This window comes from Pangasianodon hypophthalmus, chromosome 30 (genome assembly GCF_027358585.1).
Source record: "Pangasianodon hypophthalmus isolate fPanHyp1 chromosome 30, fPanHyp1.pri, whole genome shotgun sequence".
In the NCBI taxonomy this organism is placed as follows: Eukaryota; Metazoa; Chordata; class Actinopteri; order Siluriformes; family Pangasiidae; genus Pangasianodon; species Pangasianodon hypophthalmus.
This window is the reverse complement of record NC_069739.1, coordinates 6,010,681-6,034,103: the sequence shown is the minus strand read 5'-3', so window position 1 is coordinate 6,034,103 and position 23,423 is coordinate 6,010,681. Positions and strand designations below refer to the sequence as shown.

At 39.3% G+C, this 23,423-nt stretch overlaps 3 protein-coding genes and 1 non-coding gene across 6 annotated transcripts in view; 1 reads left to right on the top strand and 3 right to left on the bottom strand.

Moving 5' to 3' along the window:
- ankrd6b (ankyrin repeat domain 6b) overlaps window positions 1-17,732 on the top strand; it is a 35,224-nt gene extending 17,492 nt beyond the window's left edge. For both annotated transcript variants that reach the window (XM_026918401.3, XM_026918402.3), the window contains exons 3-16: window positions 2,486-2,584; window positions 3,704-3,802; window positions 4,242-4,340; window positions 5,481-5,579; window positions 5,912-6,010; window positions 6,845-6,943; window positions 8,031-8,108; window positions 8,757-8,861; window positions 10,217-10,354; window positions 10,694-10,858; window positions 11,744-11,896; window positions 12,266-12,379; window positions 13,928-14,219; window positions 14,661-17,732. In XM_026918401.3, coding sequence (XP_026774202.3) covers window positions 2,486-2,584; window positions 3,704-3,802; window positions 4,242-4,340; window positions 5,481-5,579; window positions 5,912-6,010; window positions 6,845-6,943; window positions 8,031-8,108; window positions 8,757-8,861; window positions 10,217-10,354; window positions 10,694-10,858; window positions 11,744-11,896; window positions 12,266-12,379; window positions 13,928-14,219; window positions 14,661-15,217 — 2,196 coding nt within the window. In that variant the 3' untranslated portion in view covers window positions 15,218-17,732. The remainder of the gene's footprint in view (window positions 1-2,485; window positions 2,585-3,703; window positions 3,803-4,241; window positions 4,341-5,480; window positions 5,580-5,911; window positions 6,011-6,844; window positions 6,944-8,030; window positions 8,109-8,756; window positions 8,862-10,216; window positions 10,355-10,693; window positions 10,859-11,743; window positions 11,897-12,265; window positions 12,380-13,927; window positions 14,220-14,660) is intronic.
- On the bottom strand, window positions 11,425-11,495 carry trnag-gcc (transfer RNA glycine (anticodon GCC)). The gene has a single exon. It is a non-coding gene; the product is annotated as a tRNA-Gly (tRNA).
- A 281-nt stretch (window positions 17,733-18,013) lies between the features above and the next one.
- On the bottom strand, window positions 18,014-20,527 carry lyrm2 (LYR motif containing 2). Of its 2 annotated transcripts, none has more exons than XM_026918311.3 (3): window positions 20,308-20,462; window positions 19,962-20,102; window positions 18,014-18,459 (listed from the first exon to the last, which is right to left on the bottom strand). In XM_026918311.3, exons 1-3 carry the CDS (start codon window positions 20,350-20,352, stop codon window positions 18,379-18,381), a joined length of 267 nt encoding a protein of 88 aa, XP_026774112.3. In that variant the 5' UTR covers window positions 20,353-20,462; the 3' UTR covers window positions 18,014-18,378. The 2 variants fall into 2 exon arrangements, with proteins under 2 accessions (XP_026774112.3, XP_053087585.1); XM_053231610.1 differs by lacking the exon at window positions 18,014-18,459 and adding an exon at window positions 18,473-18,974 and having other exon boundaries at window positions 20,308-20,527.
- A 2,541-nt stretch (window positions 20,528-23,068) lies between these two features.
- The window catches only part of lats1 (large tumor suppressor kinase 1), an 11,276-nt gene continuing 10,921 nt past the window's right edge, over window positions 23,069-23,423 (bottom strand). The window contains exon 8 of the mRNA XM_026918304.3: window positions 23,069-23,423. This exon is cut by the window's right edge and continues 1,213 nt beyond it. The gene's annotated coding sequence lies outside the window, so the exon portion shown is untranslated.

Below are 23,423 nucleotides of genomic sequence, written 5' to 3'. Positions count from 1 at the left end.
GAAACGGTATTATTCAGTGCTTTTTTCTGGGTCTTAGATCTCAGTTGTATCCTGCTAAGAAAGAATGGTTTAATGTGTGAGTGATAATATAGCAAACCTGCTGTAGTGAGTAGGAGTGAAGTTAGACATGAGAGAGAAAGAAAATGAAAATGGGTCAGGAGATTTCACAGCTCTGACTAAAGGCAGGCACAAGACAGAATCAGATCAGAGCCATAACCTTAAACAGCTTTAGTCTTTATGGGTTATGAACAATGAGGCATAAAGCAAAGCGGTTCATCAAAGAACTGCTGCTCATCTATTCAGCACCAGGCACTCCAGGTAAACTTATTATACACCTGCTCTAAGCAGGTGAAGTGAGGAAAAACTAGAGCTAAACTGTAAGCTGAGGGTTTCTCTCTCTCTCTCTCTCTCTCTCTCTGTGTGTGGCTGCAGGGCGAATACAGGATGGACTGAGATAATGTTCAGTGTCTCAGTGTTAGGGGTCATGTCAGGTCACATTGCTGTAGCTATGGTGCCATTGTCCTTGGAACCCGCCGGGGCCTCCACCTGAAATACGACAGGTGAAAATGGCAGCCCTCCAAAGCCAGGTCAAGGAAAACCAAACCCAGGAGACCAAACTGCTCCTGCCACACCTTGAAACTCCACACAGTATGACCTATAATGTGAAAAAAATAGCTTTTCTATTCAAATGCAAACCTAGGATGTGTATTTCACCAGCGTTTCTCTAATAGGAAATCCTAGTTAATAGGTATTGACTAGCAGAGGTGCCAAAAGTTCTGAAATTCTGCAGGTAAAAGTGCAATTTAATATATTGAGGTAAAAATAAATACTCTTGTAAAAGCTGAAGTACAGCTTCAAACTCTGCAATCAATTTAAAGTAGGAAATTATAAACTCACTGTAAATTTTACAGTAAAATCACAAGAAAATTTCAACAAAAAAAAAAGTTTACCTCACTTCAAATCACATACTGATTTGAATTATTGAATGGTAAGCTAGTCCCCCTTTCACGAAGAAATCAACACTAAGGATGACTAACAACAGCTTTATTCTTAATCGCACTGTTGGCTAGAATGATAATAACACCGGCTATATGTATACATGCATATCAATATTCCGATATTAATCAGAATTTGACAATATTCTAATTAGTATTAACACGATTCATGTAAACGCTGCAATCCGAGTGCCTGATTCAGATTAAGACACTATTCTGATTCCCCAAATTCTGATTCCCACCCCTGGAATATGCCTGTTTTAATCGGAAATTTGTTGTTAAACATAGCTACTGTGACAATAGCTAGCTAGCTGTCTGTAGTGTACATAGCAGCAGATCGATTACAGTGATAGGTGTTATGTACCATTCACATTGTCACATCTGTTCAATTTGTTAGGAATTTTTTAGGATTGATGCCTTGAAGCTATCTGACGCTAAAAAGTCACTTTATGAATACAAATTTATGGTTATAGAGACATGTAGTGATGTTGTGTTTGAAACTATATGAGTAGAAGTAGTGTTTATAACTATCTGAGTAGAAAGTAGAAATTCCTCTTTTGAAATGTAAGGTAGTTCGTAAAAGCCAAAAGTATTAGAACAAAAAAACTCAAGTACAATCAAACTTTAGTACAATAACAAAGTACCTCTTGTTGCACTGACTAGCATTCCGTAAACAATACCATGCTAACTTGCTCCTGTTAGCTTTCATTATGTCACAAGAATGTTAGCATTTTTAGAAAGGTGTATTTTAAAAAATGTAAAGAAATGTGTAAAACATATTTTACAGTAAGAAAGGGCAGTAATAATGAAGGTTGTTTGTCCTAAATAGTCTAAAAACAGTGTCCAGTAGCCTACATGCTGCTAAAACATCGCCTTCAGCAGTTAGCATGAGAGAAGATAGCTAAGAGCTCCTGTTTAAGCTCTTTAAAACATTAAATAACACTGAAACTGATACCTTAAATCCCTAATGCTAAGGGTTTTTTAAAACAACCTCAACATTATTACAGCACAGAGCTGTTTGTGTGCTGCTAAATGTAACTATGAATCTTAATCTTACTTCAGAGAAGGGTTTGATTTTGTCATAAGATGGATAATAATGGTAACAGGCTTCACACATCTTTCTAATACCATCTTGATTCTTTCTGACTGCTTTCCTCCACTTTATCATGAACTCATTCTCTTGATTATAGAAATACATTTTACCCAGTTTTCTTTCAATTTAGTCGTAATGCGTTCTCACCTGCTATCACATAATGGCCTCATTTTGTGAGGGTAAATGATGCTTCTGAACACTTAGACATTTGTGGTGTTTGGAAGCCTATTTATTATCAGGTGGACAAATTATAAATTTATTAACTAACTTCTTGTCTTAACTGATTTGTCCACCACTGATATTACAGTTTTTAGGGTTAGGGTTAGGTGTAGACATTTCATGGGAATCACCCCACACATATATTAATAAGACTGTGTGTGTGTGTGTGTGTCTGCAGTATGGCCGGACTCCGCTGCATTTGGCCGCTTATAAAAACCATATCGAGGTGGTGAGGATCCTGTTGAAGGCCGGCTGCGATCTGGACATTCAGGATGATGTGAGTACTCAATATGTTTGAGAAATTATCACCACTGAATTAAAGTCTTACATCGTTTTTCCTCTCTGTTAGCTAAACTACGTTTGGTGCAATTCATTACTCTGGATTTAAAACCATTTTTTGTAACAAATTGGCTTCCAACTCTCATTTATATTACTTGTTCCATGTAAAGATAAAACAGACCGATGACATGAATGCTTTGGTTTCTACATGTCTCCTATTTTCTTATATCTGCTGTAATAGCTTTTTTTTAATTGTTGTATCGTTTATGATTCAAAAACTGTCCTGCACTTGTAGAGTCTGGCTCGAACCTTGCTTGTTTTTGTTGTATTCAGAAAGCATGACCTGGTTTTGCATTTTGTGCTTTGCATTGGCCCATAGCAAATGTGGCTGGCTGTGGTCTTCTTGGCTGGTTTATACATGTTATTTGGTGAAAGCTTGGTGGTAACAGTGACACGCTAAATTAATGCCTGCAGGTAGGGGTTAATTTAGCGCTGGTGATTTAATAGTTCTGGAAGCATGCCTTAAAGCATGCATAGCTCAGTATGAGTAACACCGCTGTAGGCAGTGAAAGAATTGCCCATGATTCTCAGCTACTTCCAGTGTCAAAGCTAGAACCACAACCAGTGGGCACTGTCTATAACTTAACCCCTGGCTCAGGCATATCCCACCTTATCCATATTCCACCCAGTCCATGAGCTCCACATTGCTGTGGAGCTACGAAATCACACTCAGGCACTCATCACTCACTCACACTCAGCTGGGAGAAAGAGGAGAAAGGATGAAAGAGGAAGCAGGAGTATGCTGATGAAGATTTTCAGTTAATACTAATTATTCAATGCTATCAGAGCTCTAGAAGTCTCAGCTTTCTGCCATACCCCCATGCTGCTTTGTCTATTTTTGGTCTTTTTACTGCAGCAAATGTTTTATCAGCCATGGGACGGTCTATACCTCACCTCTCCCTGCTGTTTTCTGAGTTCATTGCCTGAACAGATTCCCCAAAAACAAGCACAGATTTGGCTAAAGAACAGAGCGAAGACGTGTAACAAGTTGCTGGATTGGTGTCATTATTCAACAAGTTAAGTTGAATTGATGGAAATATTGACTTGTTGTTGCCAGGGCGATCAGACAGCATTACACAGAGCAGCTGTGGTGGGAAACAGTGATGTCATCACAGCGCTCACTCAGGAAGGGTGTGCACTGGACAGGCAAGACAAGGTGAAACACACACGTACACACACATTTCAATTTTTCATTGGATTAATTTAACATTGTTGACTACATTTTGCAGACTGATGAGGAAAAAAACTTGAATAAATTGTATAGAAAGGCTGTGACATAAATTCAGGATACAGTGCAGGCATCTGAATACTTTCTAACTGCACGGTACTTGCCTGCATTGATCCACAACCATAGACGACAAATGCGCACATGTACACTTATCTACACACACACACACACACACACACACACACACAGAGAATTCCTTTAAATTAAACACTACATAATAAATAACATGAATTTTTAAAAATTACCAAAGTTTAATAAGCAAATGTGGAGACATGGATTTGTATTGATATGTTACACTTTTTTTTCTACCTGAGACACATGATTACACAGAATTCTTACAGCACTTATCTTCCGTTTGAATGGACAGGACGGAAACACGGCGCTGCACGAGGTTGCGTGGCATGGCTTCAGTCAGTCTGTCAAACTGCTGGTTAAAGCCGGGGCCAACATCCACGCTAAAAACAAGGTACTTTTACTTTCATCCAGTTCTGCTGAACAATATATAAATATCAGAATTAATTAATAGTTATTAATACACTAGGGCCATGATTTACTAAAAATTTGTGTGTTAAATCACCCACAAAAACACATACAAGGTGATTTACTAATACAGTCTATAAAGGGCCGTGACTTTCATACTGACATATTCCTTAAGCATACACATTGTTTCTAAATAAAAGTGCAGAATACAGGGCGGTGTCTATACAAATAATAATTTATACCACAGTGCCGTTGAATTCTCAAATCTGATTGGTCAGAAGCTGTTAATTAATTCACAGGTTTAATGTTAACATGTTATTGTTTCTTTACCAACAGCTCAGCGAAAGGATGTTAAAGCAAGTGATAAACCATGTGCATTTAATAAGAGTCATTTAGCACAACACACACACACACCCAAATGCCCAGGTTATACAAGTTTTAATTACATAACACGCAGGTTTCACTAATGTAATTCTTATAAATGCAATTACTGAATTATAGTTTTTCTTTAATGGTGTACTGTTTGTGTAATTGAAGTGGTGTATTATCATATTTTTTAAAAATGTAGATGCCATGTTTGCCTTAATACCAAATACTATAAAAGTATAAATGTTGTAGTGAGATATTTAACTCACATTACTGTGCTTGTGTTGTCAAACTCAGAGAATCGTTAGTAAAGTTTACCCACTATATACATCGGTTCACCAATTTTCTTTGCAATCATTCTTTGCAATAAGTTTTTTCTCTTAGAAATGGTTGAGTGTAGAACCACATTAGAAAGCTAAGCACCCAAAACTATCCGAAGAATACTTTAAGAACCCATTAAGGATTTTTTTTCCCCAAAAATATTATATTATGGATTCAAATTTTGATAGAGCTTCTGAAAAGTGAATATGAAACGGTCTCATTTTCACTAAACACGTGAAGGATATTTGTCTTTCTCTTTCCATTAATATTGTTTATTGAGCTAGTGTATTATTTATGTTCTTTATGAATACCAGTTATTGATGTACTGCCAAAAAAAAATTCATTGGGACATAGTTCCATAGTAATAATACTTATATTTTCTGTCTCTCTCTCCCTCTCTCTCTCTCTCTCTGTGTGTGTGTGTGTGTGTGTTTTTCAGGCAGGGAACACGGCTCTACACTTGGCCTGCCAGAACGGTCATGCTCAGAGCACTAAAGTTCTGCTACTGGGCGGAGCTCGTCCCGACAGCAAAAACAATGTGAGTGCCTCTCATTTTACCCGTCGCTTTCCCTTTCTCTCTCTTTTCACTGTCCTGAGCGCATTCACAGAAAGTGTAACAACCTAACAACATACTCAAGCACTAACTTGATGCGTTGCTTAGGCGTACTAGAGTGGAAAATACCATAAACTGTGTGTGAGTGGCACAATGAGTGCACAGTAATAGGCTTTTCCTTCATTCAGTGAGTTTAAGTGCCTGTGGTTGCACATATAGTCGTGTTGAATGAGACATGATGCGCCAGGTCCTGTCTGTGCTGGTTGAAGGGTATGGTATGGTACTTATGTGTGTGTGTGTGTGTTTGTTTTCCTCAGGTAGGTGACACGTGCCTGCATGTCTCCGCCCGCTACAACCACGTGGGTGTTATCCGCATTCTACTAGGCGCTTTCTGTTCAGTGGCTGAGAGGAATCAGGTAAGTTTCCTTAACTTTTTTATTTTTTATTTTTTTAGCTTCCTAAAGAAGTTCCTGAAATACTGAAACACTCTGTTGTAGGTTTCTACATAGAGCCCTAAAGGGTTTCAGAGAGGTACGAACCGAAGAGCCCTGTAGGTCTTTTAAAGACTGTGGGTGGGAATAGAAAAGGGGGAAAAAATGTAATAATGAAATGTAATATGTAACACTGTGTCCTTTATGGTGTCCTTTTATGTTTTTTAAACAAAGGTTTGAATTGTAATGCAGAACGTTATTCTGAACTTAACATTTCCTTAACTATGTAATTTAATATGGATATTAATCAGAAGAATGTGTTCCTGTCGACTTAAAACAGCATTCTTGGTAACACACAACTCACAGATAACCATAATACTTTTGTGAATATCAGGTGTTAGTCATTAAGTAAGGAATAAAACATGCTGTTATAGGAAAATAATCAGTGACGGGGTGGTGTGATGTGACCTGACATGAAGTGGGTCATTTTCCTATAACAGCATGTCTGTCATAAGTGTTTTATTCCTCATATACCACAGCAATGTGTCAATACTTCTTATCCGTTTACAGTTACATGTAATGTTATGCTTATCACGCTGTATATTGTGGTTAGCACACTATATAATAGTTATAACAGGTATAAATTCATTCCCTAACTATCTCTTGATGTTAATAAGCGCTCACAAAGCGCTCACTGAAGAATTTACCATTTTGGAAAACTTAAAGGAACAGCTTTACTTCTCTCTGTTACAAAATGCCGACACTGGAGACTCCTTCCATAAATGTTAAATAAACGTGTGTGTTTTCCTGGCGGAGAAGGCAGGAGATACGGCCCTGCACGTAGCAGCCATGCTCAATCATAAGAAGACGGCGCGTCTGCTGCTCGAAGCGGGAGCTGATAGCAACACCCAGAACAATGTGAGCTCTCTTCTATCTCAAATATACACACACTCGCTCACTCCTCTCTTACGCAGCTCGCTGCTTTGTGTGACTCGACTCACAACCTTGCTGATTTGGGTCATAGTTTGGTTGATTGCTATGCATTTGTGTTAAAATCAGGCACACAGCAGATTATAACAGTTGATAATTATCAGTAATATTGTTACAGTATTGTTACACTATGGGTGCTATGGACCTATTGCAAGTAAACAACTATATAAATCACACTATAAATGATGACATATGACAAAGCTAAATCCCAAATGTCATGCTACTGAGGTTCATTTGGCTACATACAAGTAAATACAGTATGTTGCATTTATTAGATGTAGTCATGATAATAACAGTGTAAACTATGATAAAATATCAGACAATTATTGTTAGATTGTTGTTATTATTCAAATTTAAAGTAAGGGTAATATAGTGTTTTGGGCATAAACCATTTTTTTCCCTACATTTTGCTCAGGTGAGGTATGTACTGATGTACATTGCTATTTTTTAACCATTCCATTCTAAAATTAGTTCATGAATATAAGCAAAACCTAAAAAAAAGTTATGTCATATTTCTTACGGAGTTCAACAACTGCACTTAAGCTTCTATTCTAAGGTTATAAAGTTTCTGTTGACTGATTTTTGGTCGTTTCTAAACTTTATCCTTAGCAATCAGCCATAACCTACACATGCACCAGACAGAGATTTGGATAAATACTGCATTAAATGAGATAAGCTACCAGATAGCATTCAGCACATAATAAGACACATTCTTGGTCATTAGCTTTAATGGCAGAAAGTGTTGCACTTTATAAGTACAGCACTTTATGCTGTACTTACTCATTAAAAAGGACTGTTTCCCTTTAAAAGTTGATTTTAATTCAACTTTCACTTAACTGTTCCTTACATTCTTGATATTTATTTTATAATAAGTGGCTGTGGTGTGTTTGCGGCTCATGATGCAAATGATTTTGTGAAATATGCAGTGAGCCAAAAAAAAAAACACCTGCTAGGATGACATATACAGGCTTACCTATCATATCTGTGTGTGTGTGTGTGTTATTTTGTATTATAGATGGGACAAACTGCATTGGAACAGGCCAGAGAGAACAACAACCCTGAAGTAGCTCTGCTGCTGACTAAAGCACCACAGGTGACCCGACAACAACACACACACACACACACACACACACACACACACACGCACACACACAAGCAGTGTTATTTCCTTCAGATATTTTTATTGGCCATCAATCTGCTGGCATAATTAATACTATTTTAATAATATTTACAATACTTTGCAGATGCATTGGTTTGTAGTGTTATCAGGAATGGCTGTTCATCACAACAGGCCAAAGATCACATTGCAGACAGGAAACTGAAATTTAATACAAGTACAGACAGAGATGGAAGGCGGCACAGTGTGCCAAAAACCACAAACACACATAAACACACACACATGCTGAAATCATAGAGTATTAAAATTCTGTCAACATGTTTGGGAATCAACTCAGTAAAACAGTGGCGTCATATCAACTCCTCTGTGGTCACATCTTGTCCAAATTGTGGTGATTAGCATCTCACGTCACATCTTCCTCAAACTCGTAATTTTCGGAAAGCTCAGACTTGTCAGGATGTGACATCACCGTATAAACAAACGCCGCCACAGTTACAGTCATTCCTTTTGGTGTTCACACACACACTCACACCCTCATTCACACCTAGGGGCATCCTTTCGTATGTAAACATGTGTGTCTGTGTGTGTGTGTCTGTGTGTGTGTGTGTGTGTGTGTGTGTTCAGATTCAGAGCTTCACCCGTGGCAGAAGTGTGAGGAAAAGGAGGGACAAGTTGAGAGCTGAAGGACGAGCACAGTCGGTCCCACGCGATGAGATGCTGCCGAGTAAGGTAGAAAGGAGAGGTCACACGTGCACACACACACACACACACACACACACACACACACACTTTAGCACTTATTCCGGGATCTGTGAACTTTTACCATTTGTTTTTAACTTGTAAATAATTTTGCAAACTTTATAGATTGTTTTTCTCCACTTAAGTATTATGGGTTAGTGTAAATTTATGACATATAATCCAGATTAAATCCATTTCAGTTCCAGGTTGTGACACGGATTAATAATAACACAAGCAATGTTACTGAAAACTGATGTATGGGTTATATTAAGGTTATGTGAACATGATGTTTGCTCACACATTAGATCAGATCACATGCCAATGAATATACTGTGATTAGTGTAAATCTTGTAAGTCATGTAAACATAGACAATAGTTGTGTCCCAAATGACATACTATACACTATGCACTATGTACTCTACCATCTAGTGTATGAATTTTAGAAGGATAGTATCGTTTTTTACTAACCGGAAGTATAAGCCGTTTCCCAGTTGATGGCGAATGACGTCAAATGCACGTAATGTGACGCCGCTAGCTTTAGCCGAATACCCAGAGTCGGTGAAAATTAATTTCTTCATCTTCATTTCTTTTATGTCAGTGTTAACGTTTATGCCCAGCAGGACCTCGGTCACCATCAGACGGAGGCGTAATCGCATCTGCAGGCGAATTTTGCTCACACAAACCAAAATCAACAGTTAGTTGTGGTTGTGTAAATAATTAAATTAGCCCCTCCTCTCTTCCGCTACGTAAGCAAAGCTGCAACCGTTGAGTGCATAATGTCCAACATTCCACAATTCGTTTTTTCGGTTGAATAAGTGCACTTCTTCTTTTCATTGTGAACACACTACTCACACTATTTATACTACAAAATGGCGTAGAATAGTGAAGTGAAGTGAAGTGAAGTGACTTGTGGCCAAGTATGGTGACCCATACTCGGAATTTGTGCTCTGCATTTAACCCATCCAAGTGCACACACACAGTAGTGAACACACACACAACGTGAACACACACCCGGAGCAGTGGGCAGCCTTTTTTTGCTGCAGTGCCCGGGGAGCAGTTGGGGGTTCGGTGCCTTGCTCAAGGGTCTCACCTCAGTCGTGGTATTGAGGGTGGGAGAGAGCGCTGGTCATTCACTCCCCCCACCTACAATCCCTGCCGGACCCGAGACTCGAACCCACAACCTTCAGGTTCACCTTCGGGTTGCAAGTCCGACTCTCTATCCGTTAGGCCACGACTGCCCCCCACTATAGTATAGTGTAGTATAGTATAGAATTGTGTGTAAGTATGCAATTTGGGAAGCACCTAATGATTTACAGAGGATTCTGTGACTCCATTTGCACTTGCAGGAAAGTGTGTCTGCAGCGGAAGAAACTCCCAGCAGTGATCGTTCTGCACAGAGACAGGGGAACTGCAGGAACGAGTCACCACAGGGCACTCGGCAAAGAAAAAGCCGTGACCGGAGCCGCAGCCGAGTCAAAGAAAAGGTGGGGAACACGTTACTTTATGTTCCATTATTCTGTCTAAAAGAGGAGCCGCTATAAACACTTTGGAAAAACCTTACCTGGTCTTTTTCCGTCTTCATCTGTCCAGTTTTGGTGGGTCTGTACCCACAGTCTCAGATTTTGTTTCACCTTAGTGTTTGAATTGGTGTGAAATGCTTTTCACCATGTTTGTAAAGAGTGTTTATTTGAGTTAACATAGCCTTCCTGTCAGCTTGAACTAGTCTGGCCATTCTCCTTTGACCTCTGACCATTTCCGCCTGCAGAACGGCCATTTGTTGACAGCACTGATATGTGTGTATGTGTATGTGTGTGTTATTGCAGCCTTCCCTGTCAGACCCTCTATCCAGCAGGGAGAATAAGTGTAAAGAGCAGAGAAAGAGGAGTAAATCGAGAGCTTCGCCTCCCCGAGCTGTTCCTCCTCCCCACAGCTACAAGGCTTATCAGCTATACACACTGTACAGGGACAAAGACGGCAAGGTCATGCAGGTAAATGTGTAAAAGTCCATTATACCACAGCGCTGTTGAATTCTGAAATCTGATTGGTTAGAGGGGGTTGATCTGACAGTAGTTCCGGCTACAAGGCAAGTCACAGGTTAGTGCTCATTCTAATAAGTTATTATTTCTATAGTTACAACTTATTCAGGGACGTGACATAATCACACAATCTAAGATTAAGATTCAGCTTTTATTGGCATTGTGCAGAGTACAAGTACAGAGCCAGTGAAACGCAGTTTTCGCATTTCCCAGCTTGCTAGGAAGCTGGGGTCAGAGTGGAGGGTCAGCCATGATATGGCACCCCTGGAGCAGATATGGTTAAGGGCCTTGCTCAAGTGTCCAACAGCTGGGGTTTGAACACCTGACCTTCTGAGCAGTAACCCAGAGCCTTAACCATTCAGCCCCCACTGCCCCAGAGATCACCTTAAGTGTAAGCCTCTTGTTTAATCAAGCAGCACTGAATCCCTCCACCACCCTAGTTTGGGCAGAATTGACAACACTTGTAAACCTCCTTGGGTGAAGGTTCTTGCCACACAAACGGCTTCAAAACCCAGCAGTGCACTGGCCAGCAATCGAACCCGGGCCTCCTGCATGGCAGGCAAGAATTCTACCACTGAAGCACCAATGCTTAAGACTAATAATAAACAGATTTTCAAAAAAATGTAACAAAGAAAAATATATAATCCTTGACATGGTGAAGTTTTCTGCAAGGAGATGGAAGCAGTCTCCAACCTATTGGAGAAGTCAACCTTCACATCTAAAGTCAGACTAAATGTGAACTGTTCTCTGGTGCAATCCATTAAAAGCGGTATCTGATGTAATACCATTGTGTTATTTTCTAAAAGAGTGACTTCCTGTTTGTGCGCTGGTCTGCAGGCTCCTCTGAACGGCTGCAGGTGTGAACCACTCATCAACAAACTGGAGAACCAGCTGGAGGCCACCAAAGAGGAGATGAAGTCTGAGATTCACACGGTCCAGGAGCTTATGAACAACAAGATGGGTCAGCTGGACCGCAAGAACAAACACCAGGTACACACTTTATATGAAGTTACACACATTCTATAATGAAGTATCCCCACAGCTTGTCATGTTTCATAGAAACTGGAAAGCTTTATGTGGAAAGATTATGTGGCGCTTCCACCATACAAGTCCCTGTGTAGGTCAATGCAGAAAGTGAATCAACACCTTCTGAGCAATCAGAATCGAGAATTAAATACGCATAAAAGCATTCCTGATTGACCCAAACCGCTTTCAGGCAATTTATCATTTGGAAAGACGCTGTTATTTACCACTAGGTTTTACAGTTTTACTACTGAGTCACTCTGTGATAAAGGCATTGTTAAAACGTGACATGTCTATAATTCTGAGGAAATTCCCTGTGGTTGTTGCTGGTCTCAGATCAGAGCTCTGGATAAGATGACGTTAGAGAGAGTGTCTGCTGAAAGGATGGAGTGTTTACGTCGCATCGACGAGAAGACAAAACAGGAGCGCCTGGAGGGTGAAAAGAGACAGGTAATATTCACATGACACAGGAGAGATTTGGCACTAAGCCATAATCATAACCCGTGAAGGTGACTGCTATAGAGTTCTGCCCTCTGGTAGCTGGGGCTCAGGTGTTATGCAAATTGTAAGGAAATTGTGTACAATTTCTCACTTCGAATTTATTTAGTTTTAGAATCACAAAGAGTACACAAGATTAGCAGGTTGCTATTTAAACTAGCATTAAAGTTAATTTTATATGAGCTCAAAACTGACAAAACGTTAGTCACATGTCAATTCTTGACTAATATTTGGTTACGCATTAATAACAGCGCCAATCCTGTCAGGTTAGAGTTCCACCAGTGTAAACAACCAGAGTGCTGTGGACTAAAATTGAGCTTCCTGTCACAGGATGCAATTCAGCTAGAGTTTGTGGCCTATTTTGGTGTTTCACCTGCTGTTCTAAATGAGCTTTCTGTGCACCTGAGGTCTAGATTTTGCAGGTCAGGTGTCAAAGTGTCCCAGTGTTCTCCTTACACATGCTATAGTTACCATCCTGATATCTTTAAACAGTGTTCTGCTTGGACGTGAAGCACAAAAGGAAACCTCAGAGTCTGTAAAACTATTAACCTTGTTTTTTTATGGTACAGTTACTACTAACATTGTACAATAAGACACTGCTATTGGTGGATGTAACAAATTACAGTACTAAATAAATGCTAAAATTGTGGCAAATCTGTAAAAAATTTTCCTTGGATATCATTCTGGCTCTCTCTTTATCAATTCTTTCTTTGTATATTCTGAGCTAAGTGCAACTCATCTGGTTCTTTGTACTGTACCATTTCTCACAGTAAGCAAGCTAAATGTAAATAAGCCTTAATACTAAAGCATTAGCTGTGTTGACGAGCTCTATTTTCTCTGCGATGAATCACTTAACATGTACCTCCTGTGATTAGTTGCAAGTATAGAGATGCGAAACAGCCAATGAGAGCCCGAGAGGAAATCACATTCATCTGCTCTCGTGTGCTACAGGTCACTGAGCCCAGTTTTTCATCCATCTGTTTGGGTGGGAAGTTGAGGGGAAAATGTAAGCACACTAATATTACTTGTGTAAGATCTTATTTGGCATGTCATACCCAAATTCTTTTCACTATACCTCCAGTTCTCTTTGCAGAACAGACAATCCTCACTCTATGCGTCTCCCAATGCAATATTTCCTCCACAGATTCTTTCTCTCATTTCCTTATTTTATTATTTCTTTATAAAATAGTCACATGATAGACAGCTTTTGCATTTATTTTCAGATTTGACGGAGATCTTTCCAGGTGAAAGTTTGTGTATTGTGTGTGCCTCGTCTGGGAGTAATTGTGTAGCTTGTACACTCCGACGTCCACCAAACAACTGACCGCAAACTGGTCAGCGATTCTGAGATTTTGAAAGTCATGTAGTGTGTCCTGTAGCTCTTCTGGGAGCTTAAAAGCTAGTACTTGGATGGATATATAGCATTTGGGTTATTTTTTAGTTCTTGTTTTAAATGCCTCTCTCTCTCACACACACACACACACACACACACACACACAGGCCTCGATGGTGAGTGAACTGAAGAATTGGTGCATGTCTAAGCTCCAGAGGATGGAGGCACGTCTGACAGCAGATGCACGCTGTGCCCCTCTGCACCGCTCCTCCTCTCTAGATGGATGTGTAACACTGCGGGGTGACACAGGGGGTCCGTCTGCAGGCAGCGCCCACTGTCTGGTGCCCAGCGACCCAACTGAGCCTGAGGAGGGACACGGAGGAGGAGATGGAGGAGCTCCCGGAGAAGAGGGCATGCTGGATAATCATTACTTTGTGGTTCAGATGGACAGCTCTTCAGGTAGGTTACACACACTGTTCATCTTCCTAACCTTGGCAGAACTTCTATTGTTATAATTATTAATGCAGCTGATTAATGCAGTGTTACACCTAAATCTAACCCTGACCTTAACCTCAGCAACCAAAATGAAATATTTTAGCTCTTTTCACTTTTCAGATAAAAGATAATATAATAAAGACACTATTTTTGAGGACTAGGTGAATATTAGGAAACAGATAAATTGTTTTCATATTTATAATAAAATTGAGACATACTTTAACAAATGTAAAGATAAGAGATGCACCAAGTGGCACGCATTTCTTAATTTGTTTGTTTGTTTTACAGGCTAATTATTTTATAATTGCACTCACTTCTGATTTAGCATTGTTCCACTTCTAGTTAGAAAAGGGTCATTTTGAACCGAACAGAATTTAAAGGTTAACTGTGTGATTTCTTTTTAAGATGGCAAACAGAACATCCAAGAGACGTTCTTCTCCGTGGCTCAGGACAAATCTGCACCATCCTCTCCTCTTGTAGTACGACCGAAAGCACGCACACTGTTCTCCACTGACCCCCACAGGCCAGACAGGGAACTACAGGAGGCCTCAAATTCAGGCCAATCCAACAGCCTGTCGCCGTCCAGAGAGCGCCGCAGCAATGGCCAAAAGGACCAAAAACAAGACCGGGACCACAAGCACAGCAAGAGTTATAAAAGCAGGCACCATAAAAGGCATTCTGAAGTGAGGACTAAGGACCAAGATGGGACTAAAACCATAGAGGTGTTCGGAGAGGAGACATTTGATCAGGAGGGGGCCAACATCCACGCGCTGGAGGTGACGCAGTGCTTCTTCGATGCGGTGTCCACGCAGATGGAGCGCTGGTACGAGCGCAAGGTCCAGGAGGCGAGCTGGCAGGCCGAGCAGCGAGCACAGGCTGATCGTGCCACCCTGCTGGAGAGGATCAGCTGCCTGGAAGATGAACTGAGGCTCCTCAGAACCAACAGGCAAGAGGACAGCTAGCACGTGGAGCGGTTATATGAAGAAGGTGATTTGAGGAGTGGATGACTGAGATCATAACCACCTGTTAAACCTAACACTTTTTGTCTATGAAGGTTTTCAGTCATCCTGATCATATAGATAGAAATAGATAGTGGTTGTACGTCAAGGCGACTGGACTTGTAGTTTTAGATATTCATCCATTCATCCGTTACTCACAGGGTGTTGGCTGGAATCTTTGTCTGAAATGATATTTTAATATTAAACCTTTGATTTTAGGCTTTTTGCCCATTTCTACCCTGCTTTCATTCCAATAAATGGCAAACAACTATTCATTTCCTGCCAAACAAGATTTGGGACATTCTTCCCAGTTTTTTTTTTTTCCTGAGTTTGATCCAAATTATTTATGACATGGTAAAGTAACAAATCCAGCAGATTTCTCAGACTAATCCTGTGGCAGTTCATTATTATCACAGGGTCTAGAGAGAAATGTCAATATAGAGAAATGTAATTTCAACCAAAACCTCTTACTGGATAAAACTTATGTCCTCCAGTGATTATGTACTTTGCAGTAAAACCTTTCAGCTTTAATTCACTGTGAAACGTTTGTAGTTTTACATTTTTTCTTGCTGTAACCACAGACAACTTTCTCTGCGTAATTTATCTTGAAGTGTTTTCTATGTGGTATACAGTATCATCAAAAGAAAGTAGTAGCCTTAAGAGGTATTACTTTCCTTTGAGGAAACCTGTGGACATTCTCCACTCGGCCATTTTTAACCAAATTTAGTAATCTCAAAATTTAATCTCAATTTAGTAGTTACCAATTCTTGTCCCTGCTCATCTTTTCTATTGCGTGACGGTCTGAAAGGCTGAAAGCTACCTTGTGCTGTTCGATTCTCTGTACATGACCTAATGGATGTCTGCTATTGGCTAGTGTCACTCTAAGAGACAGAGAACAGATACAAAAAAAAAAAAAAAAGCTAAATTGGACTCAGCACCATTGGTTTGAACGATTAGTGAAATATCCTTCAGATTATAACACAAGTCCAGCCGCTTTTTTTCTATCTATATACAGTGCCTTGCATAAGTATTCACTCCCCTTGAACTTTTCCACATTTTGTAGTGTTACTGCTTGGAACTGAAATCGACTTAATTGGGATTATAAATCATGAATCTACACAAAATAGCCCATAATATTAAAATGGAGGAAAAGCAATATAGTTGGTGTGAAACCTCTAAATCAGGTTCTCTGGTCTGATAAGAACAAACATTTCTGGGCTACATTTGGCAGAACTCCAGCATTGATCTTCACTCTGAGAACACCAACCCCACAGTGAAGCATGGTGGTGGAAGCATATTGAGACTTACCTATGGCTTCATGGTTGCTTCTCTGACTAATGCCCTCCTTAGTTGATGGGCACTACAAAATATGAACACTTATGTAAGGTAGTGTACATGATCTACAGTTCTCCTGCCTTTTGGGTGTGAGATAACGTCAGTTCATTACAGATTTTATGGCGCACACATGTGATGTGCTCAAAGACTGTTTACACTGGACGGGCATAGATGTGGTTAAAGCATTGTTTACATTGTAAAAAGGCATACACTGGCTGTCAATCAAACTTATAGCAGTTTGTCCTATGAGTTTAAAAGCTACTAAGTTGTATAAGCTGTTAGAGAAGTGGCTATTTAATTTCTTTCAAAGTAGAGGTCAGAAGAGTCCCTAGATGTGTTCTTCTTCTTAAATATCTACACTGTATGCTGCTGCCGTGTCTCGTACTATTTGTCATTAATTTTTGGTGCCAGTATGAGTTAAAATGATCTACTCTCCTGTGTAAACCTGTGTAACTTTATGTTTGAAATGTTGTTTCTACTATGCAGGCACAGAGGATAGGGTAAAGATAGAAAGCTCACTTAGAACAAGAACATCTGAAGGGCTTTGAATGTTTTACACACAAAGGTATTTCTCTGTACTGAGGCATTACTGATTCCTGCTCTGTTTTTGTACATTTGTATCAAATTTACAGTTTTGTACAATGTCTGTCTTCTTTGTCTGCATTTCCCGTCATCTGAAATCATCAAAATGCAAAAGCAGCTACCGTGACAAACATCGTAACCTAACGAAACATGATTATTATCGAGCTAGTATTCGTGCTACTTTCGTACCCAGACTAAACCTACTTTGAGACTTTAACAGAATTCTGTAACATTCGCATTAGCGTAGGATGAAGTTGTGAGGCTGGGTCACAGTTAAAACTAGGAATCGCTCCATTCCAAATTGTCAAAAACAGACGATCCACATAATCATACTTTCAGTTCCTAACACACCTGAGGCAGATAATCAGGAAGTCTGCTAACCTTGATTACTGTGGCTGTGATCCAAATGGCATACTAGTGTACATCACTCTGCATACTCAACATACCGAACCCTACCTGAAACCTCCTCGCATTTCATTTAACTCAGTCTCCAAGGTGGAATGGTTAATGTTAATGTTAATGCATTTTTGTTTCTCTTCAATAAATATGATTTTATGGTTAATATTGTGTGTTTTTTTATGTACAAATGAGTTTACAATGCACTCCTGTCCCAAACTTAAGCCTAAAGTGGCTTACTGCCTTTTTTTTTTGCTGCATTCTTGGCTTAGTGTGTATTTTCTTCTGCCATCATCACTAGCCATGTTGGATCTGTGTGTTATCGGCTTATCTGCTCCTTACTTAGTGTCAAAAAGTGTCCATCAGTCATTTTGTTCAACAAATGTACTACATCATCTTGGTTTTTATTTTACTGATGTACTCGCAAAAATGACACAGAAGACGACGTAATCAACCTGAATTTATTGGGCTTGCTTGTTTTAAAAACCTCACAGCACACAGTGTGAAGAGACGGGGGATCAAACTCACGCACTCTGACATAATCAAAACCCAGCACAGAACAAGTTGGTGATTTCTCTGCTCTAATTTACAAATGCGATCAGAGAGCAAGGAACGTCACGATGCTGCAATCCGGACCTGCAGGACGCTCCTGGGTTACAGTCAGATAGCACTCATGGCCACCATCGAGTGATGAAGAAGGCCAGCTTAGGCCAGAGTTGAAGTCAAACATGCACTGTGTCAGTGTGTATCTCTGCGCACGGCACACACCTTCAGCACAGATTGCTCACACAGGAGCCTACAGCCGCATCCGTTCACCTTCCAGCCAGAGCAAGGGATCTCTTAAGCTCCTCGAGGTGATTGTTGGCCTGCGTGATCATCATCCGGATGGCATCCTACGTGAAGGAGTAGCGACACTGATCAACAGTTATACTGGAACAGTGAGATTTTTTTACTCACATCTTATACTGGAATAAAATCAAAGTTGGTCTGGTATTACAAAATATGACTTCCTGGTTTGTATGCTTCATGTTGTCATCTCAAAAATAAAACTGAACACTGCTCATGTATAGAGTGTATGACCTCAGGCATTCTGGCTATATATATATATATTTTTTTTTTTAACTGAATAAAACACTTATATGTGTGTGTGCTGTTATAGAAAACTCATCAACGCCAAGGTGGTGTGATGAGGCCTGAAGTGGAGTTACAACCCAGAGGTTGATTATTTTCAAATAACACAGCAGTGTTTTATTCCTCTTATACCACAGCACCGTTTAATCATCGTAGAAAGTTCAGGAAGCAAGTCAGTTCCTGTTCGCTTACAACATAACAGCTAGAAACGTTGGATCCAGCCATGAGAATGATTTCAATATGTTCTTCTTTTGTCAAAGGCAATCTTAAAAACTATCTGAAAAAATATATAGAATATAAAATGAAAAGTGTTAATTTCCCGTGTGTATGGAGACTTTTGGGACACGCTGTATTTGCCATGCATGGAAGACTTTAATGGAATAAACAACGCTTTTGTGGAAGTCATGTTTCAGCATCAGTATCGCAATCAGAAGGGAAAAGTGGTGTGAATTCTACTGTAGTGTCTGTGCCTGCATGTAAGCTCACTTTTTCTCCATCTTACCCTCACCGAGACACTTCTGAACACCTTTTAGTGTTTGATGGAATATTAGAAGAGTGTGATGATGATGATGATGATGATGATGACGATACATGACGATGATGATGATGTTGATGACGATGACGATACATGACGATGATGATGTTGATGATGATGATAGTGATACATGACGATGACAATGTAGATGATGACGATACATGATGATGATGATACATGACGATGATGATACATGACGATGATGATGATACATGTTGATGTTGTTGGTGATGATGATGATGTTGATGATGATAATGATACATGACGATGATGATGATGATGATACATGTTGATGTTGTTGGTGATGATGTTGATAATGATACATGAGAATGTTGACGATGATGATGAATGTAATGATACATGAAGATGATGATGATGATGATGTTGATAATGATACATGAAGATGATGATGATGTTCATGATAATGATACATGACAATGTTGACGATGATGATGAATGTAATGATACATGAAGATGATGATGATAATGATACATGAAGATGATGATGATGATGATGATGTTCATGATAATGATACATGAAGATGATGATGATGATGATGCTGATATAGTTGATGATGATAATGATACATGAAGGTGAAGGTGATGATGATGATGATGATGATAATGATGTTCATGATAATGATACATGACAATGTTGACGATGATGATGAATGTAATGATATATGAAGATGATGATGACACATCAGAAATATCTACATGGCTCTTCACCTGATCTGTGGCCTCCTTGTTCCTCTTGAACTCCTCTCTTGCCCAGTCCTTCAAATATTTACGATCTGCTTCATCTGGAACTTGGCGGATTGTCCTCAGCATATTACGGTACAGACCTAAAACTTTCTGTCTCTGCAAAAACTAAAAAATGTCCAAACAGGTCAAGCAAACAACAAAACAACAACAACCACACATTGCCATTTATACTACTCCAGTTCAACAACAACTAACCTCTAACATTTATTTCTTTATTTATTTATTTATCTCTCTAGCTAGAAAGCTAACATGAACTGACTTTAACTGTAAATGATTAAATGACAAGTGTATTAATAATAAAACACGGTACCTGTTTGAGGGTCAGTGCAGAAGGTGGTAATCTTGACACGGACATTTCAGTCACATTTTGTGATCTACACTCAGAGCTGAGTGAACACCGCCATGGTGTGTTACTGCCACCTACTGGACTGGAGTAGTGTACAAGGGCAGGCTCATTAATATTCATGAGGAAAGCCTCACCTGATTGGCCGGTGAAACGGTAACCATGGCAACCTCCAACACTGAGTCTAATGGCAGATATTACTATCTGTTTACGGATTTTGTGAACAAAGTTTAAAAAAAAAATCATAACGATTTTTTTTTTTTTTTTTTTGCAGAAATTTAAAACTTGTCAATTGTTCATTTTTGAGATTTGTTTTTAATTGTTTATTTTCTCGTCATTTTTGGTACAGAATGTGTCGTTTTATTTCACAAAACAGCAAAATAAGCCTTTGTTTTTGTTTTGAAAATGAATTGTTTGGCTTCACTAATGTCCCAAATGCTAAATCCAGACAATATTATAATTACTAATATAAATATATATGACTGCTTGTAAAAAAAAAAAATAAAATAAAATGTTGTGTGTGTGTGTGTGTGTGTCAACCATTCAGGAATAAGTGTTTGAAAATGTAAAATATTTCATGGGTTCAAACCCGAAATCCACCCTATCAAACTTTTTAAACTGCATTTTAAATTAAAAAATGCTTCCAAAGTGCCTGGTCCTGTTAAGTTCACACAAGTTGATGTATTCATGCAGCACAACGAAACGTCTGAGCCGAAAAGTTTCACCGGCCAATCAGAAAGCGCTCCCTTGAATATTAACGAAGCTTTCCCTGCCGTCCTATCTTTTCAGATCGATGCGGCTTCTTCTTCTTCTTCTTCTTCTTCTTCTTCTTCTTCTTCTTCTTCTTCTTCTTCTTCTTCTTCTACTACTCCGTCGTCGGCGTCGTCGTCTTCTTCTTCTTTTTCTTGAGAAGGTTCACATTCGTGTTATGTATTACCGCCACCTACTGGACTGGAGTGTCAGCACACATTCAGGTTTATTCTCCGCTCCTGTGTTTTCACCATCAGGGGGGATGAGCGCAGTGCTGCCATCTGGCGGTGCGGAGGAAAACACCGCGTATGTACACCAGGACTTTTCAATCTTCCCAGGACCTCCTTAACTGTAAAATCAATTTTACGAACCGCCAACTATCCATTTATACGCTCATTATTCAAAGATTTATGTATATACTGCAAAGGATTTGCTTCCAAGTATTAAAAATAATCCTAATATTTATGACTGTTAGTTTGTCCAATTATTTTCGAGCCTGTGAAGATGGAGGTAGTATGTAAAAATGGCTGTAATTTCTAAAAGGTTCATGCAAAGCCCTTGAATTAAAGCTGAAAGTCTACACTTCAATCACATCTTGTTTGCTTTATGAAAATTTGCTTTATGAATTATGAAAATTGTGTCACTGTCCACATACTTATGGACCTGACTGTATTTATACACGTATATATTTTTATTCCTGAAGCTTCCACTTACAAAACACATCAGGTCCACGGTACTTACAGCCCACTTGTTTTTGAGTTTTGGATTAAGCCCGTTTACGTTTACTCAGTGGGCGGACACTTTTATCCGCAGCGACTTATGACTAAGCCGAGCAGTTAAGGATCAGGCTCAAGGACCCAGCAGCAGCAGCAGCAGCTTATCAGCACTGAGATTTGAACTCACAACTTTCCGTCAGTAGCCCAGAGTCCTGGTCACTGCCTCCACTCAAATCTCTTCAGCTCAAATGACCAGTCCAACTGGGTAATAACTATAAGAACTCATTAATAAAGATAATAAACCTTGATAATTAGTGTTTCTAGTGTTAAAACTCTAATGTTCACTTCTAAAGCCAGGAACAACCCACACCTCTGCACCATGTTGTCTATAAACCTCTAAAACAGCTCAGCGTAATAATTCAGAGAACTAAAGACCCACCATTTTACTCAGCACTTACATTTTAAAAAGTCAACTCACACTATTTGCTCTCTAACAGGGTTTGTGCTTGATCAGATACTTAGACCCCGATCTATCTGTACTAGCATGAGGATGTTTTTGATGGAGACTTCAGAGCACTTCAGTAAGTCACTCTCAATAAGATCATCTACCGAATTCTTAAAACGAAACTGTACATGATCGAATTAAAGGATACTCAATCTTACTGCATGTTCATTTCACTTGCAGCTTTCATGTACAAGATATTCACAATTTCTTCTCTCAGCATGGAGAAAGCATTTAAATTAAAATTGAAATCACCTCCAAAGTCTTACCATGTCTAAAAGCAGGGATGTTTAAACGTCTGACACAATATGAACAAAGTCCTGAGTATTTGCACTTGGTTTTATATTAAACCCCTAATTTTAGAGTAAAGAATGACTGCAATGTTTTTGGCTGGAGTAAAGAATTATCTCTATTCTCTCACTGCTGGCTGCATTCTGGTTTATTAACAACCCGATATTGCTTGTGTTAAGTGATTTTCGTTGCTAAGTCTCTCATAAATAAGCATAGTCATACAACCTTCAGCTAAAATAATCTCTATGAATTCTAATTGCAGCTAAAATATTTGTCCTTGCAGCACTGATGCTTAAAGAGCGTCCCTTAAACTTTCCTATCTTTTTGCGTTGTCACTAAACTTAATCGGTTCTGATCAGGATTCAGGTTTTAAAGAAACACAATTCAGACTTCATGCTAAAAAAAGTCTGATGCACTTTCCGGTCCTGAAGCGTTAGAAACGCTGCCTAAAGTGAAAAACAAAATGAAGTGAGTGAGAGGAAGGGAGCTCGCCCTTGGATTTATTTCCTACACCAACACAATTGGGAAAAAAAAAAAATGTACAAAAATGTACACTACATAATTTATAAATACATTCGAGTGTATAAATTAGAAAATACACAAAAGGCTAATAATACAATTCACACAATACTCTATGAATAATCTAGTTGTCAGTTCAGTTGACTGGCTAAGATGCTACTTCCCCTCATGTTTTTGGTGAAAGAGTGTAAAATAAAAGGCACAGCAATAGAAAGAGTTAATGATTCCACCAATCCCTGGATAGCCCATGTGCGGCCAGATCAGCGTGAGAAAGAGATCTACTCAATCATAAATTAACATGACAT

What these genes read in the sequence shown, in the direction of transcription:
- lyrm2 (XM_053231610.1), bottom strand. Translation starts at nt 20,463, where the DNA reads ATGAATATTAATGAGCCTGCCCTTGTACACTACTCCAGTCCAGTAGGT. An exon ending in CTGCACTGACCCTCAAACAG is followed by an intron (nt 20,103 to 20,307) that starts GTACCGTGTTTT and finishes GACATTTTTTAG; the next exon opens with TTTTTGCAGAGACAGAAAGT. An exon ending in ACAAGGAGGCCACAGATCAG is followed by an intron (nt 18,975 to 19,961) that starts GTGAAGAGCCAT and finishes ATATTTTTTCAG; the next exon opens with ATAGTTTTTAAGATTGCCTT.